Below are 18,617 nucleotides of genomic sequence, written 5' to 3'. Positions count from 1 at the left end.
ATTCAAATTTTTTCAAATTTCTATTTTATGTTTTTTCTTGTAGAAAAAGACACCTCAACTCCTCTGGCCTTTCTTGATAGAAGTGAAAAAATTCCACATTCTTCTTGAATTGTTGTGGTCAGATGGGGGTATTTAAGGCTGTAGCCTTTCAGGGCTGAGTGACACAAATTTTATTGCTTTTTATTGTTTACAGAAAATACTCTAGCTGATTATTCTGTTTGTTTGTTTTTTCTGCCATACCACTGCCCAGCAATCATTTCCCCATCCTGTGCCTGTTCTCAGCACTGAGCTCCATGTTTATTTCCACACCCACTTCTCCCACTCCCCTCCCATTTATAAAGATCATTTTGAATTCCAGTCCTGCCCTTGTACATCTTCGGGTCATCTGCAGAATTAATAAACTCACTTTACATCTCTTCATTCAAATAGAGAACAATTCCAGATGATCTGCTGGAGACAGGGTACAACAAAAGGCTTGTCATCAACTTCATTTCCACTTGTGTGGGATCAAACCGTGATCAACAGTGAAGTTACACACCATAAAATGGAGCAAGTCAACCATGAAAAATAATTTATTGCACTAATTATCAGCAGTCAGTAACCTTAGTTTTATGTTCAGAGATAAAAGATTACAAGCATGTCTTATATGGGCAAATGTCTTGTGAGCTGTTCTTTTAACAGTCTCAGCCAAAACCATCAACACGAGTTCCAAGTGACAACTCTCATGTACAAGCTAAATATGACAAGCCACCACCTTCTCTTTCCATCTCAGACAGGACACAGCTACTTTGTCTCGCACAAGAAGCATTCACCAGATGAATAAAGGCACCAGGTGCTGTACCATGAGACACCTAAAGCATCCCAGTCACTACCAGTATTCCAGCATCACCTGTAGTTCTGGTCCCAGACACTTCTTGTATGTTCAAAGGCATCCAAAACAAGCACTTGGTGTTACCTCTGACATTTACATTTTGTCATTAAAATCAACATTAGTGCTTCTCCAACTGGATCCTCTAACATCTTCTTTTCCTCTTGGGGAGAGATACTTCTGAAATGAAATAGAGAGAGGTTTTTTTTTTAAAAAAGCTTTTCGATCTGTCTTTCCTCGTGCGAATTGTTCAAATAGAATTCATTTTATCTAATAGTGGAAATTAATTAGATGAGCTCTTGAGATCCCACCCCCAATTCCTCTACCAATGTTTTTTTAAATATTTTAAAAAAAAACTTTCTAGATTCTACAGCAAACTATCATTCAAAACATCAATTAAAATTCCATTGATGAATACTGTACTTCAAAACTTATTCAGTCTTGAGAGCTCTCTGCTCCTCATGAACCCACTTTGAGACTTTGATATGAAGTTGACAGATGGAATACTCACAAAAATTAAGCACAAAATATCTGAAGAGACTGCTTATGGGTATTTTTAATGCTTTAGAATTTACTGGAAAATTCTGAGAAATGCAGGATGTCCCTGATTTAGAAAGAAACTTTTTGTCCACAACAAGTGGACAAGTGAAGGAAAAGTAAATAAAGTACAATATTAAAAGCACCACTAAGTCTTCAATCTGATCATTTAAAACTGAATGAATTCTGACAACTAAAAGTGATTAGTCTAGAACTAAAAGTGATCAGAAAATGTAAACTCCCTTCAGCACTACAAGATGCTCTTTTGAATTTAGAAAGAGCAAATATAAACATGCTACCTCACCACAAATGTATTTTAATAGTTATTATGCTCACTTGTATAAAATATCCTTCCATTACATACAATTTTGGATAGTAAATTAACTCAAAAAGATACACTCCTCATGCTCATCTATGTCATTAAAGCTTTCCAGAAGTTGTACTTAACCCTTTACTCCCCCTTTTTAAGCAACCTAATTAAATCCTCCTCTTTCAGGTTAAGAACCAGTACCTCTGGTCTACCAGGTCTGCCTGCCACTGTGTAAGCAAGACCCATCAGCCTTAGAGTGGCTAGGACTGCCAGTGGAAATCTTGCCTTTAGCTGGCCAGCTCCTCCCCCAGGAACATTTCCTGTGTTTGAGACATGGCAGCCAAGCAGTTCCCTGGGCTCTTCCCTGAGCACAGCTAAATAAGGTACCTCTGGATAAAGAGGATGCAATTTTCTTTGCACTGTGCCTGTTCCATGGTGCTTAAGTTCTCCTCAAGCAACAGAGAACAGACCCTGAAGCTTCTGAGTTGCAGAGCAGTCCAAGATCATCAAGCACCTCAATCTGATGCTTCTGTAGAGCAACTCCAGCTTTGAGCAATCTGCTTTATCACTGCTTCCAAATTAAAATTACATTATTTCCAGCAACCTGAGTCATCCACTCCTCCGCTGCAGTTGTGAGTCCTCCCTCAACGATGTCAGACAACTTCAGTACAGCAGAGGATGCTATTACTGTACATGTGTACTGGAACTCAATCCCTGAAACATGGTCCAGCTGAAACTAAGGCTAGAGGGGAACCTTCTATGTCCCCTCAACGAAAGTGAAGGCAGCAAGGGCTGTTCTTACCTCATCTTACCTCCCAGATCTACTAGAACAAGCATCTTCTGTAAGTGGGTGAATGAGCAAAAAAAAAAAACAAAAAATCACTTTTCCCTACACAAGGGAACTCTCCAAGCTGGACTTGTATTACAGAAGAGTGAGATTTCTTTTAACTGGACCAATTTTAACTCTGAACACACTACAACAAAATAGTGTGGAAAGACATGACTGTATTTTGCCACGGTGTGCTCTTAAGAAAGCTCCAAATCAAAGTTTTAATTTCCTTACAACAATTAACAGGCTGAAAACTAATCTTAGCCTTTTCAAGGCAACAAGGCATGATCTGAAATATCAGCTTCAGTTTCAGAAAAATACAACAGAGAGCTATTAAAAAACAAGCCACTAGTTTGTTAGAATTCCAGTTATTGTACCTTCTTCATCTGAGTTCTCCTCTATGATTACTGGCATCCCAACGTGCCGAGTAACAGTTTCCTCTGCCACTTCCATTTCACCTGCAGACAGATTTTGAGGAAAAACTTTTTGTCAGCTTTTTTTTTTTTTTTTTTGCTTCTACATCCCTGGTCCAGCAGCTGAAAGACTGTTCACTTGCTGCTCTCTTCACATCCTAGTCAGATGCTGTAGAGAAACCTACATTTCACAGTACCTTCAGAATGGCTCACTAAAGAAATCTCCAATAACAAGTGATTAACACTACCAATTTAAAACAAATTAATCAGCAACTCAGTCCAGTGTGATAATTCAAAGTGCCCTTATTCCTTCTCAACACTTCATCTACCCTTTTAAAGTCGAGCAAAGGCAACATTGCCTAATGCTCATCTCTGAAGAGGGGTTAATTTTGTCAGTAACCTTTTTTCTAGCAGAAGCAAGTCAGAAAACAGAGCTTGGAACTTTGAAATTAGATTCCTGTCTTCAAAATAAAGCTAATTCAAAACTATTTCGCTGTTTTATTCCACTTAACAAATAACGAGTAAACAAAAATCTTAGATGGCAAAGCAACTCCTATAATTTTAAAAGCTGGATATCAGAAAGACAATTCCCTCAGGAAAAGTAATTTCCCATGTGTTCCACTGACCCACAGCTGCCTCTGCTAGCACAACAATGGACAAAATTTTGCAGTCTCTCCAGGTTCATGGATGCAATGGGAAATACCTCTGACTTCTGGAGAATCTCCTCTCCTTGCTGGCTGTGGTCTCCTACTGGTTTTTCTACTTCGGCTCGGAGACTTCCCCGATTCAGAAGATTCCAACCTCACTTGACGGTGTCTTCTGGATTTGGAAGCCTAGAACCCAAACATATGAATGACACAAAGATACAGATATTGCTGTATGTCACTTAAAAACCAGCAAGGACCAAAGCACCAACTTCCACGTGAGGGTGGAGAAGGGATAGAAGGGGAGAGAAAGAGGGAGGGAGGATTCTCACTAGTTGCTGTTCTTCAGTTTTAATAGGGCAAGGCCCTTTTTTGATTTAATGGGTGTATAACTTAAAATGCAGATAATTAAACACTCATTAATTCCCAAACCATCCTCTGTTACTAGCAAACTGCACTAGGTCACTGCTGCACCATAAAGCCTCCTTACCATCCTATTTTACTTAGATGCCTACAAAACACTATCACTATTCATTAAAGTCTGGACTGCTGTTCAATCCAGAGCTCTGTTTCATTTAATAACACATTTTTCAATATGAGATTTTAATAAACAGAGGAAGTTGCAATGTTTCTCCTAGGCCTGCTAAAAAATGCCAAATAAATAATTTATTTTAAAGTAGGAGTTATTCAAACAGTGTTTCCAAGAACTTGCAACTGACTTTAAACTCCCAAGTTCCATTTTCACAAGCACCTTCTGAGATTCCAGTATCTAAGATCCAAGGAATCTGAGCAATTAAACCCACAAGTATTTTTATTCCATCTCCTTAAAATTCCATCTACTTAAACAGCGCATAGACATTAAAAGATATCTTGCAAATGAAAATCCCCCAAGCACAGGCCTTATCTGCACTCTTCCATAAACCTAAGAAGAATAATAAGAGCCTCGAGTTTCCCCAGTGTGTCAGGAAAACTAGAACATTCAAAGGCTGAATTACAGAGTGCAATTTTAACTCGTTCCTTTCTGACCCAGCATTTACATTAAAGTGGTACTTAAAACTGTCCTATAAAAATAAATACATCCCTATCATCAAATTTCATACCTACCTCAGCAACTGCAGAGTAAGACCTGTATTTGATTCTGGCCAGGGCACTTGCTCTTTCAGAACCCTGCAAAGAAACAATAGCCCGGTCACCAAAGATTTTCTTATTCTCTCATGGCAGTACTGAAATGCAAGATCATATCAGGCAATCACTTGAGCAATATCTCACTACAGCTGTAACTCTAGAATTAGTTTTACATAATTACAATGCTGCTAAACTGTTACTTAAAGAAAAAAAAAGTTCAAATTCCATTAAAAAGGTGGAGCATAATTTTTGTTGCCTTCACTGTTACAAAGCCTAGGAGGAGAAAATCAAATTTGAAACTTCACATCTTAATCAAATTCAAAGTGGAAATAAGCAGACAAGTACAACATGAGACAATTTTGTAGCATAAAAAAAATGAATATTGCAAATTTAGTTGAAATTCCAGGAGGAAGCATTAAGGAGTTTGGCCCAGAAAATACAGCTCTTTTCCTTCCCTACCTGAGAGAGACTTTTTATTACAAGCATTTAAGAGCTATGGTAGCAATAAATGCTCACAGCTCATCAGAAAACATTGTGATTTAAAATCAAAACCAAACAAGCAAACAAGAAAAACCAACCAGCCCCACCAGCTGTCCTTAGAACTTACTATGACACTATCAAGCCTTGACCTTCACTGTTTAGACAGTGATCTGAAGTCAAAAAATGAACAGATTCAGCCTGTACAACACAGCAAACTAGTTGAGCTTTCTTACCTCTGATTGCAGCAAAGTCTCATCTTTCTTTTTATTTTCTGTTTCATCAGTTTCTTTAGCATTTAGGAATAATTTCTGGATGGGAAAAAAAGTATTTTTCTTTAAACATCTGTCATATACAAGACAGCTAAAATACAAGAACTGTAAAAACCAAAACAATTATTTACACACATGCACGTTTTCTTCATCAATCTTACACTGTGGCCTTTCTTTAATCCAAGAATAAGTGTTACAGAGGTATTTAATGAGGTCAGTCTAACACTGCCCATGAGTCACACCTTCAGGGATTCCCTCTCAGCAATGGTTATGGTACCACAGAGGCAGCACCATGTACAAGTCCTTTCCTCCACACCATACCTCTGCCTCAGGTTTTACACATTCCACGTCTCCAGTGTTAAGTTCCTTCTACTTCAGTCTGAGATTTACAAGTTCAGAGGTAATCACACCAAGAAAGTCAGTTCTGACATGTTCACATAACCTGCTAAGCTGCCACAGCACAATAGCTGATATCACCCACCATTCTGTTCTGCTGCCATTCCTGATGTTCCAAGGTTATGTCTTTAAGAGTGACTACAAAGTCATCTTTTATCAAGCTCAGGGCCTTGTCTGGCTGGGATTTGTCAGCTGAAATGGCGCACTTCATTTTCTGATAGTGGTCATGAATATTCATCAGTTCCTAAAACAAATTCCAAAAAGGGTCTTTTCGAGGAAAAAAAAATCATTCCAGCAATAAGGCAGTATTAGTCCTCAATGTACAAAACCAGGGCTACACAAACCATTCTAATTGAACCAGGAAGAGTGATAGAAACAGATTCTGTTTAGATCAGTTGAGTTTTAGGGAGCCAAGCAATCCTGCTACCTAGCACTGACCCATCAAATAAGCAAAAGAAGAAAGAGTATTTTGCATTATTTAAACTAAGAAGGTTACTCAGGATCAGTATTCACAAAGGTTTCATTCTGATATGATGGTTTATTTTCATCTCTTCAGAGGAAGCATTTTACTTTGCACACAGGTTTTTTGTAACACTGTATTCAACCTTCCTGATGATACACATTTGCCAGCAATGCAAGAACCTTTACCTGGCTTGAATTACTGCATTTTTAATAAAATTTATTATATATTAAAGAAAACCAAGTTTTGAAAAGGAGAAATGAAGGTTAGAGAAGCCTATGAACTTGCAGGATAAGTAAATTCATATTACCACAAGTATCAAGTCTCCAACTGCAACCTGCAGACATATCAAACCAAAGATGCTTCCCCCCCATTTTCCATTTTTCTTTAAGTGACAATTAACCATTTACATCCTTCCCCTTCTACACCTTACCAAGGCAAACCCACAAAACATTAGAGCATATTTCAGTATTGAAAGAAGGTACCACAATTCTGCCAAACTAAATGCCACGTTTCTGAGTGTTCAGTAAAATTACAGGCTATTACCCTAGTCTGCATTCCATAAGAGACTTAAAAAGGACAAGACTGTGCTGATCAGAGAAGTTACAGCTCTTGGACAGCAGAAGAAGAAAAACAAAAGAAACCCCCGTGGTTAATCTGTAGTTTAAAAGTTACTGTACCTCCAATACATCATTAGTGATGAGGCTGTTTACTCTGTTACTTGGGTCCTTAAACTCTTCTTTAAATTCATTTTCCTCAATCTTCTTCTTAGTTCTGTAGTTCAGCTAAAGCAAGAGACAATGTTTGTAACCTAAAAGCAAACTTAAAATGGCACCTCCTCTTCAGAATTCCTACTGCATATCCAACAGTCAGGAGATGCTGAAAGGCATAAAATCATCTCGACAGCAACAGCACAGAGCTTTGCTGTCACAGTGCTCAGAGTCAGCACTTCTCACAAATTATTCCCTAGACAAGAACTGAAGTGCTGTTGAACTGTTAGCCACTGAAAGATAAGGATATTTTATTTTAAAATGTAAGTCTTTAATGTAGTAACTCACTAGCTTTGGCATTGCTGTGAAATGGAATGCTCTGGCAAGTCGCAGTTTCCTGAAGATATATGCTGCATCATAATGCTGGGAGTCTATCAGATCCTGCTGAAATTTCTGGATTTCAGGCCAGTCCTTGAGGGCAATTCTGATCTGCATATTTCAACAAACAAAAATTAATTCAGCTGGCTACTGCGATCACATTCTACTACAGACAATACATGGATGTGTAGGGTGTAGCATGTCACATGACTACAGAACTACAAAGGATCCTATAACTTTTGTTATTACTATCAACATTTTATGCAGTGAGCTCATTATGCTGTTGGGTTAAATCTTCTCACTACAGCTTTCTTTGACAGTGACGTGGAACACAAGTCCTTTCTGACATTTGAAAACATTAATTCTTCACATTCTGAAGAGTGTGAAATAGTTTGCACCAAGGAGACTCCATTCACCAGTGATCAGGAAACTACTTGTACCAGGATGTGCTGCCACTGAAATGCTCATAAAAGTATCATTACTTTATTTTTTCCTTTCTCTCCTGTCTCATCTACTCTGTCACCTCATCTTCTCTCTACCCAAGTTAACTTCCTTGATAACTCATGTACTCTCTTACAGTTGCTCTATTAGCAGTGGCTTTAAAATTGCCTAAATTCGTTTCTATAAAAGGCAGTAATTTCTCTGAGCTCAAGATATAAGACATCATGGCATCATTGTAGACTACTCCAAATGCAGTTTGTTATTTAAAGAATTTGAACTCCCCTGTGCATATGCACACAACACACATCACACAGTTCCCAAGTAAACCACTTCTTGCACCGAGTTTCCAACTCCTTTAGATACTGGTCCCCGATCCTAAAGGCAGCCAGGAGGCAGGTCATTCAGGCATGCACCCTCCCAGCCTATTTATGAATTTCACTTCTGGTTAATGGGAACTGGAAATAATTCAGCCACTATTCATTCTGTTGGAATTCTAAAGACTAACTGAGGGTATAATGTAGCTCACCCTACAGCTGATGAGCACATTGTCTGTCCCTGCCTTTTCCAATAGGACCATCTGGTTTAAAGTACTTTTATTTTAAGAAAACGAGAGGAAATGCCCTAAACATTTATGATGACAGAGTAGGCAGCAGTATACCACACATCTTACATCTGGTATCTGCTGAGAATAAAACCTCAAGAACAATTACCTTCTGTTTTGGCTGACAAAGCTGGGTATTATAGAGCCCATACAAAAGGTACAGAGCACCGACTCGGATCTGGAAGGCATATGGGGGCAAGAAGTACTGCTGGGCCAGTTCTAAAGTCTTCTTTGTGAGCTTGTTCCTCTCCAAGGCTCTCATTCTGCCACTAAAGCAAACAAACAAACAAACAAAAAAGCAGTATGTTAAAGCAACTAAATATAAAACTGCAGGCTTTACAAAATCCATAATGCAGAAACAAGCCTTAGGTATTTTAATTGTATAGAATCATTGAATGTTCTGAGTTGAGAGGGACCCATAAGGATCATCGAGTCCAACTCCTGCCCCTGCACAGGACATCCCCAAGATCACAATATGGGCATATGGTCATAGGGCCCAAGTTCTGGGGAGCCTTCAAGGACAGCCAGACCTTAAGCTTTCACATATTAAATTCTATGTATTAAATTATGCTCAAAGCAAAAAATGCAATGTCCTGCAGTCACGTTTTTTAACTTCATGAGAATTGCATCCAGCTCCCGGAGGAGTCAGCTCTCACATCACACGCATTACTAATGCATGAAACAGATTGAACTAATAATTGTTTTCCACTATTACACAGGGACCGACGCACCTCTGCCATTCACTCAGACCCCAGGCAGGCAAACCTCTCTAGAGTTAGGTAGGCCTGACGGGGAACACGGCTCACCCACACCCCCCTTCACGGCGGGGGAAGCCCAGCAGCGGGAGGCTGCAGGCTTTGGGAGGGGACGGGGGGATGCGGGAGGATGCGGGGGGATGCAGGGGGGCGGCATCACTCACTAGAACACCGTGTGGAAGCGGCGCTCCCGCCACAGCTCGGCGAAGCGATCGAAGCGGACGGTGTCGGCCTGCTGGAAGGCGCCGAGCAGCTCCTCGCAGTCCGCCTGCAGCCCCGGCACGGCGCTCATCCCGCCGCCGCGCTCACCCCGCCGCGCTCACCCCGCCGCGCTCACCCCGCCGCGCTCACCCCGCCGCGCTCATCCCATCGCGCCCATCCCGCCCCGCACCATTCCCGCACATCCGCTCCACAACATCCCAGCGGCGCCTGCGCTGCGCCTGCGCACCGCCCGTGCCGGGGAGAGCCGGGAAGTGCCGGGAGGAGCCGCCGGGGCTGCTCCGGGAGGGGGCGGGGCTGGGGCAGTGGGGCTGCCCTGACCCCCCGCGCTCCCACCGCGGTCCGGTCCCCGCGCCCCGTGTGGGGCGAGTCCCGTCGGTGCTGGGCGCTCTGTCCCCCCGCCCCGGCCTCTGCCCCGCTCGCCCCCGCCGTGGAGGGTGAGCCCGGTCCGCAGGCACAAAACCCCTCCGAGCAGCGCATCCCTGGCCGCTCCCGGGGAGCAGGAGATGGTTCGGGCGGGAGGGAGCGGCGGAGGGTCCGCTGGGGCAGGCGCCGCTGTACCACAGCCCCGGGGACCCCGGGGATTCTCCTGAGCCGCGGGGCTTCAGCGCCTCCCGTTTCAGTCCCCGCAGGAGCCCCCAACACCGAGCCCAGCGGGCTGCGACCCGACGGGCTCGGGAGCAGCGGGTTCCCCACGGAAAAGGCTCCCGGAGCCGCGGTGCCGTGGGGACGTGACTCGCCGCCACGCTCCGGCCGGCGGTGCCCGCCAAGGGCCACCGGTCCCTGCGCTGCCCCCCCGCCACCCCCCGGCTCTCGGGCGGGGGGGATGCTCGGCGGCCGCCCCCTCCCAAAACCCCTCCGGGTAGCGGGGCCCGGCGGCTGCGGGAAAGCCCCGTTTCCACCTGAGCGAGCGCGACAGGCAGAGGGGACGAGCCGGCGGCCGCCCCCCCGAGCGGAGGGATGCGATGCCGTGCCCTGCCCTGCCGTGCCGTGCCGGGCGCTCCCCGCATGCACGGCCACACGTAGGCGGCCGGGGCAGCGGGGCGGGCGGGGAGGGGGCCGCGGCTGCCGAGCCGCACGTAGGGTGGGTGGGTGCGGCCTCGCCGGCGGCGCGGAGCGGGCGGAGGGGGCTCCGCTGCCCGCGCTCCCCCGCTCACCGAGGGGCTGAGCGGACACCCGGAGGAGCCCCGGCGTCGGAGAGAGCCCCGAGCCTCCGTGAGTACGGACCCGGCGAGCAGCGGGCACTGCTCGGGCGGTGGTGGGGTGGCTCCTGCGGGAGCCGCGGTTGGTGCCCGGGATGCTCCGCAGCCGTCTGGAGGCTCCCAGGAGGGTTTTTAGGGACGAGGCTCGTGTTTGAAGGCGGCGTTGCGGTGATTGCCCCTGCGGTCGGGGCTGGGCTGCGGGCAGCCTGCGGGTTGTGGGAGCGGGGATGGGCAGCGGCACCTGCGCCGGGAGCGGTCCCCAGGCTTGGCAGGAGAGCATCCAAGTGCCTCTGCACCCTAAGGGCTACGGGGATGTGGTCTCGGCTGGTGGGAGATCACCCCTGCGCAGGGGGATCCTTGACGGGTGAGAAACAGCATGTAGGGAAAGTGTGGAATAAGCATGGGATGGAGCGCGTTACGCGTGTGGTGCCTTTGGGATATTTAAAACCTGCAGGAGTTTTGCCCAGCGACCAGGTTAAAAATTCACATTTCGCTTTCTCAAATAGCAAAATGACTGTTAAATTCTGCTGGCTGCGGTGCCGTGGTTTTTCCAGTTCACCATTAGCATCAACTAATTGATTCAAAGGTCGCTCCTTATGGCAGGGCACATCAAGCTGTCAGCTCCTACAATGACAGGAGCTTCCACACAGTGCTTCAGGCACGCAAGCATCTTGCCATATTTATTGTATGTCCCAAGAGGTTGCTGGAATCTAACCTTTAGCAGCCTTTTTTTAGGAGACGAATGGCCATCGGGTGAACAGCTGTTGCCTGTGAGCACCACTGGTTGCCAATGTCATTGATTATAGGAACAGGAGCATTCACGGAGCTTTTGCATATGAACTGGACAGGTTTTATCAGCTGCAGGAGGAGAGCTGCACCTGCTGAGGTTTGGTTTGTGGGGGGTTTTTTGGTGGTTTTTTTTTTGTTTGTTTGTTTGTTTTATTCCCGAAAAGACATTTTTATCTTATCATTTGGATTCACGTTTAGGGATGTAGGGAAGTGACCTCCTTCATCCAGTACATGACCCTGACTTCAACAGATTGTACTGATTTTAGAACAGAATGACAGCACTGTTGGGAAAACAGATATAATGTGCTCCCCCCTCAGTGGATTTAAGGATTCAAAGCACAAGTAAGTTAAAACTGACACATCGTGGAGTGAGTTCATCCTTACACACACCTCAAGCCAAGCCCTGTTTAGTTACAGGAGTTACCCTTAATTTGATGGGAGCAGAGGAGCCTGGCTCTGGAGTGATGCTGAATTTGTAAAGCTTGAGTTTGTTTTCTGATTTTTGTATTTCAAGCACGCAGCGAGTGGGGTGATTTCTCGGGGATGGTGTTTCAAGAAACACTATATGGAATTTTTACTTTTTTTCCTAAGGCAGCTGGGGCTGTGTGTTGTCACGCTTTGATCGTGTCAGATGATGCAAGATGTAGTGAGGATGAGGCTATTGTGCCCATCTTAACATGTGCTAAGTCTTCCCTTGCAGAAAGTTTGGGTACAGTGTAAAGAATGAAAATGCAGAGGAATAAAACCAACTAACGGGGTCTCTTACTGTAATTCCCTTATGTGGTATATAAAGTTAAATACAATATCAATTCTTAAACTAATTAATACTCTTTTTCATAAATGTGTGTTGTCAGTGCTCCTTCAGATTTTTCATTACTACATTTCAATTCTTAATTGATACCTTCCAAACTAAAGAAAAAATTTTTTAAAAACTTAGATGATGTAAGGAAGAGTGTGCTGGTTACTGTATCTTCTTCATATTCTTATTTAATTCCTAAACAAAAGGGTAAAATCCTGTTTGACCTATTAATTCCTAGTTTCTAACTTGCAAGTTAAAAGCCATTTATCCTGCATAGACATAAATAATGGGGTTTTACAGGTGCACATGGCACAAGACAACTCCTTTTTTTTTTTAAGTATCTTGTATGCTGCATTAGAACACATTTTCAAATTGAAAACATGAAAATAAATAATATTTTAATCCCTTTTTATGAAAATAAATCATGGATATATTTTATTAAATAGCATATTCCAAGTTCTGTATGTGCAAATACACTAATAACGGATAACAGGATCATACTCTACTGTGACAGCACTCGCACATGCCTTCTGCTTTCAGACTTGTCAACCAAGCAAAAGCATTGCAAAACCCTTTTAGTCTGTGCAGTAGGAAGTGGTATTGATTTAACAGGACAGCAGGAGTCATAAGTCCTTGTCAAGTTATTTGCATGTACCGACAGCAGCTGAAATCACCTGTAGACATGATGGCAGATTCAAGGGGGTTTCTGTTTTGTAACTAAGGGTGTTCTTGGTGTGATTACTCAAAGAGGTCTCATAAAACATTCTCTGGCTCCGTATCTGTTGCTTGCTTGCTCTCTTTGGCTTTCCACAGGAAAACCTACACCATCCCTATATCCGACTTGTTAAATTGTATGTTTGGCCTCTTTTGTTTGTGCACATGGTCTGCTTAATACAGGTGGGATAACCACCTAAGGTGAACAGGATTCAGCTTTTATACAAATATAATGTTTATATTATATTTAATATCAAATATATGGATGCTTTTGGGAAAGTGGCCACATGTCTGTCTGGTGCTCAAGTTTCTGACAGCAGTCAGTAAGATCTCGAATCTGCAAGGAGTTTCAGTTATTCATGCACAGTGGTTATTTAGTTCACTTTAAGGTGGGCTGCCACCTCCATCTTTTACTGCAAGGAAATGGGATGAACAGAAGGATCACAGGTGTCACAAATTAGAAACAAACCCTCTCTTTTATTGAATTTTATACTGTTACACAATCAAAAAGAAATACAGTCACAAGTACGTCAAAATGTTTCAAGAGAAATATCAATTGCAATACGTTGTACTTGGTTCCAAAAAAGAATTCCATTAAAATATACCACTTCTTCATGAGAGAATACTGCTATTATTCACAAAATCTACTGTACTGTATAAATCCAGTAGCAAACTCTTTAACTTTTTGGTAACTTGCTCAAGGTAAACAGGGAAGCAGAAGGTAAATGACAACTCATTTCTAGAATTTGGATCAAAAATCACTATTCCTCCAGAATGGAGCTTTCCAGGGAGTTAAGTGCCTAATAGCTAATAGTATTTTTAATGAAAGCTGAATACTCAATCATGTGATTTCCTATGAAAAAAATGGCCTTCCTACAAAGTATTCCTGGCCTGTGAAGTGTTTATTTTCATGCTGTACAATTACAGTTTGAATAATGTGCTTAAGTGCAGTGACATTTGAGTGAGATGTGTGCTCTGCTCAGGAGCAGCTCATCAGTGGGAATGGGAACAGATGGCTGACCTGGGGCATGTCCAGCCTGGCTGACAGTGGCAGGATGCTCCCAGCTCCCACTGCAAAAGGTTTACTCAGCAGTGTAACAGCAGAGAACACTTGCCAACAGATACTGGTGGAACAACCCACAGTTCTGCCTTTAGCTACAATCATTTAGCCGTTTAATTAAAGAGCTCTTTAAATAATGAAAAATTACTATTAAATATGCAATAGTTTAACCTGTAATCACCAGACTTTTTTGACCCTACAGTTGTATTTCATTGCAAGCAGAGCTGATAATTTCATCCAAAATAAGCTCTGAAGTCTTTAAATTGTCACTAGTGTTATGTGTAAATTGTTCTTTTTGGCCCTAATCTGTGATTCTTTAATTCAGTATTACTTTGTGAGACTTTAATGTGCGTACACAGACACTGAAGGAAGAAAACTTAATAGTAAGTTGCTTCCATTTCACTCAAAGGTTTTCAAAGATCACCAAGGTCCAAGCCAGTTGCACCAGGTGAGAGGAAAGTATGTTAGAAAGGTGTATTTTGGACTACAGGTGGCCTTAATTTACCCAATATACTACACCCAAGATAAGTTACTGGACAGCAGATTTAAGTGACTTCTGGGAAGCCACAGTTGCTACTGCAACTACGTTTGGGTAAAGGAATGAACAATATCATCATAAATACTAGTTTAAAAATTCCTTTACCTTTCTGCAAAATCATCACTGTTGATGATTAAAACATCAATTAGAATTCATATTTAAAAAGAATAATTGTGCTGTGCCCTGAAGAAACCCTGGCTTGACTATTGCTGTAGTCAGGAAAACCAGGAAGCTAACTTTGTTATTCTCCTCAGTTTATCATTTCCACATAATCTAGCATGTTCTATATGCAGGAGGAAACACTGTATTTACCCACAGTTTCTTCTTAACTTCTAATGGCAAAGGATAAATCATAGAACCACAGAATGGTCTGGGTGGGAAGGGATCTTAAAACCCACTTAGTTCCAAGCCCGTGCCATAGGCAGGGGCACCTTCCACTAGACCAGGTTGCTCCAAGCCCTGTTCAACCTGACCTTGGACAATACCAGTGATGGGGCACCCACAGCTTCCTTGGGAAACCTGTGCCTGTACATCACCACCCTTGTGGTCATGAATTTCCTCCTAATTTCTAACATAGTGCCTCTACATTTAAAAAAGGCAGCAAGGCAGTAAAGAAAGTATTCAAAATCAATAAAAAAACATTAAGGAAGCAATTTATTCTAGAAGCTTGTCCTCCAAAGTACATTTAGAATCAGCCTGTGTATTCCTGGAGTCTAAGGAGAAAAAAAAGGTAGTTTAACAGGGAAAAAAAAAAAGCTAGTAAAACAGAAACAAACAAACAAACAAAAGCAACTGAAAGGTGTACTTCTAGCTTTTCAAACTGGCATCTGCATTTACCAAAGCTCATGCAAGGCCAGAGCAATTACTATTACTTTTCCATGCCTTCTTCACTGTCTCTAGGAGGTCTGGTAAGTTTTTGTTAGGTTGGTTTTTTTCCCTAGAGTAAATCAAAACAGCTACTGCAGTTCATCCCAGTAAACAAAATGCTGTGCCTTGTTACTATGCATAGTAAAAAACACGAGAGTTGAAAAGATTCTGGCTCTCTTAAATCCACAGCTGCTGCCACTAAAATCAGAGATGATCAAGGCAAGGTTTGATGGGATTCTGAGCATCTTGGTCTAGTGGAAGGTGTCCCTGTCCATGACAGTACTGTTGGAGTGAGGTAATCTTTAAGGTCCCTTCCAAGATACACCATTCTGTGATTCCAGCAGGCTCACAACCACAAATCACGTGGGTCACTTCAGTTTTCCTCCTCTTTTTAGCATGGACTTTTCTCTATGAAAACTTAACTGCCCTCTTAAAGTACACTGAAGAGGAACTGACAGATCCAAACAGGTCAGGTTCCTCCAAAATACGGTCAAGAGGGCAGCAGAACACCATCAAGCAGGATGGTGTGGCATTTCTCTTGGGAGATGCAAAGGGATAACCCAATGGGGGCAGTACAAAAAGCAGAACCCAGCTGCGCTTCTCACCTGCCTGCAAGACCCTGCCTGCAAGTATCACATCAATCCGTGCAGAGCTAAGCAGGAGGGATGCCCCAACAGTGGGGGCTTTAGCTGACTTCACTGTTTAAACCTTTTAACTGCTGACAGAGAAAGAAATGCCATGGAAAGAATGCCAGCCCCGAGACCTCGCACACCAGGCAGGCAGGAGCTCTGCTGCTTTCAGCCAGAGAACTTTGTAAGCTGTATAGGCTGCATTAAAAATCTTTACTATTCAGTGATGGGTGTATACAGGGAAAACATTCTCTGCATGAAGCTTCAGCTCCAGCTGAGTGCCCCTGCCCACTTTATCCTCTCTGTGCAACTTCTACACAAAACTGTGACAAGTGTGTAACCACCTGCTGCCAATGCCTTATCTTGCTCATAGTGTCCTTTTGGCTTAATACAGTTGTGGCAGTTTGGATAGTGCATCTTTCAGTGAAACAGTCATTTTAGAGAACAAGTTAAGCTTATGTACTATTATACTGATTTCAAAGCAGTGCAATGAAACCAAAGTTTACAGCCTTAAACCAAAGTAATTCCTGTGAGACTCCACAGTTGATTACTTACAGAGAGATAAGGTTTTTTTAAAATAGTTTGGAAAATGCACAGAATATCTTGACCATATTTACACAATACAGGGTTATACCAGTAGCATCATGTTTTATGACACCAAACTAAGAAAAGTCACCGAGTCGACAGGACAAGAATGTAGAACAAGTTTTATCAAGTACCAGCCTAAATTTTTAATCACGGAGTTTTGTGATAAAAACCCATCTTAGATCGATCGCTCCCGTGAATTTGATTTTTTCCTGCTTTCCTGTGTTACCTTGATAAAGCTTCCAGAGACAAGCCTTTAAGCTGTTCATAAAGGTGAATCTTTCTGCTCTAAAGTAACACAAGTATGCTGCCTCCTCGCTTTCAGGTTTGCTCACTGGTGTGATAACAGACTGAGAAGTGTCACGTCTTTGGCGAGTGGTAGTACAACACTGTCTAGGAGCACTGAATAGGCTCAAATAATTAACGCAGAGATGTTACAATCAAAACAAGGAAGCAGTGATTTCCAATCAACTCTAAGTTAAAAAGGGAACACGGATGAACAATAACCACTAACAAAAATATAAATTATCTCATTTCTCTCAGATAACACACTCCCCAAGGGGGCCTGGTCCACATATAGTTTATTGATGTAAGAAAACAATACAGTTAGTGTTAGATCCAACCACAAAGAGCAAAAGAATGAGTGAATGAAGGTTTTGTACAGTACATATAGGAAAATAAGATGTTTGTGACAACTATATATTTCTAAATAAAAAGGCTTCTAAATATATTCAAGTTATTGAAATCTACATGAAAACATATGGATGTTAATAGCAACAAGGTGCATAAAACCAAAACATCAAAATATTGAGCAACTCAATGTTGTACTAGATAAAAGTTTGCTAACAATGCAAGATGTTTTACAATCTGCTTGAAATATCACCTATACCACACAGGGTAAGCTGAACATTTAGATTTAAGATCATACACAATATTAGCATTAACTTCAACAACTACAGGCAGGGATTTTTTTTTTTTTTTAAGCTGGCAAAGTGACTACTTTAAGAACATCAAACTTTCTCTAAATTGAGAACGTATCCAAATAAAATGCTGCTAGCCCTTTCCAGATAAACCCTTTCCTTTGACTAATTGACCACACTCATTGAAGTCAAAAGCGTAAGACAGCATTTAAGAACAATTTATATTACAACGTGACTAAAATAATGACATAATCCAGGTTTAAACATGTTTTCATAGGCAAACAAAAGATTCTTCTTAAAAACTAGTTTTTATAAATGCAGAATATATTGCATGAGGAACTGCTGGTATTTTTTAAGAAAATATATTGTGCGATTGTGGCTACAATGCACTGCTGCAAAGCATTGTTGTTTCTTATAAAAACTATTAAAATAAAAAACTTACTTGAACATAAAGAGTAAGAGAGCACAAGTCTTCCAACTACCTATGAAAAGCAGCATGGAAGTATTGCCAGTTTTTCCTGTGTTGACATTTTACTAATGGTAAGTTTTGGTGACCAACTCCCCAGCCAAAAAATAAATATTTTTTTTTTAAAATTAGGTGCATATTTCAAAGCTGCTATTGCAAGTGTGTTTTAAATGTAATGGACTTAAAAGTGTATGTACCAAAGAATTATAAAAATGCACTATAGTTTGAGTTATTGTTACATAAAGAACATATTAAAAAGACTGTCAAAATAAGTAGAAAGGGGATCAAAACTGAACTAACTGAATTAGTGCAGTACTGTAGCCAGGCTTCTAAAATCAGATATAGAAAATATAAATAGACTGCTTTAGGTGATGATTCACCAGTGTCCAAAAAAGGAACAAGTTTTGTGAAAGCTCAGTTAACTTGATCCAGAGCTCTGAGCAGTTCTTCACCCTGTAGCAGGTTTCTGTTGCCTTGTATGGGAGCGTTTACTTCGCAGTCGTAACTCGTGAGTTGGGGGAGTCCACTCTCATCCATCGACTGCCCTAGAAGTTTACTTGCTATGTCTAAAGAGGGAGGGGAAGGAGAAAAAGTGCACTTTATTCACCATGCT

At 42.2% G+C, this 18,617-nt stretch overlaps 2 protein-coding genes across 2 annotated transcripts in view; both read right to left on the bottom strand.

The window, feature by feature from the left end:
* Positions 1-556: 556 nt before the first annotated feature.
* Positions 557-9,562, bottom strand: SNAPC1 (small nuclear RNA activating complex polypeptide 1). The gene is made up of 10 exons (XM_051769926.1): positions 9,381-9,562; positions 8,571-8,730; positions 7,390-7,530; positions 7,012-7,116; positions 5,957-6,115; positions 5,440-5,514; positions 4,706-4,768; positions 3,661-3,790; positions 2,922-3,002; positions 557-1,048 (listed from the first exon to the last, which is right to left on the bottom strand). Exons 1-10 carry the CDS (start codon positions 9,506-9,508, stop codon positions 1,014-1,016), a joined length of 1,077 nt encoding a protein of 358 aa, XP_051625886.1. The 5' UTR covers positions 9,509-9,562; the 3' UTR covers positions 557-1,013.
* A 3,834-nt stretch (positions 9,563-13,396) lies between these two features.
* Positions 13,397-18,617, bottom strand: part of HIF1A (hypoxia inducible factor 1 subunit alpha) — a 34,451-nt gene continuing 29,230 nt past the window's right edge. The window contains exon 15 of the mRNA XM_051769869.1: positions 13,397-18,570. Coding sequence (XP_051625829.1) covers positions 18,419-18,570 — 152 coding nt within the window. The 3' untranslated portion in view covers positions 13,397-18,418. The remainder of the gene's footprint in view (positions 18,571-18,617) is intronic.

Source organism: Manacus candei, unplaced genomic scaffold, assembly GCF_025592945.1.
Source record: "Manacus candei isolate 608988 ecotype Guabito, Panama unplaced genomic scaffold, ASM2559294v1 h1tg000113l, whole genome shotgun sequence".
Classification (NCBI taxonomy): domain Eukaryota; kingdom Metazoa; phylum Chordata; class Aves; order Passeriformes; family Pipridae; genus Manacus; species Manacus candei.
The sequence above is the reverse complement of the archived record's forward strand: the minus strand, read 5'-3'. Positions and strand labels throughout refer to the sequence as shown.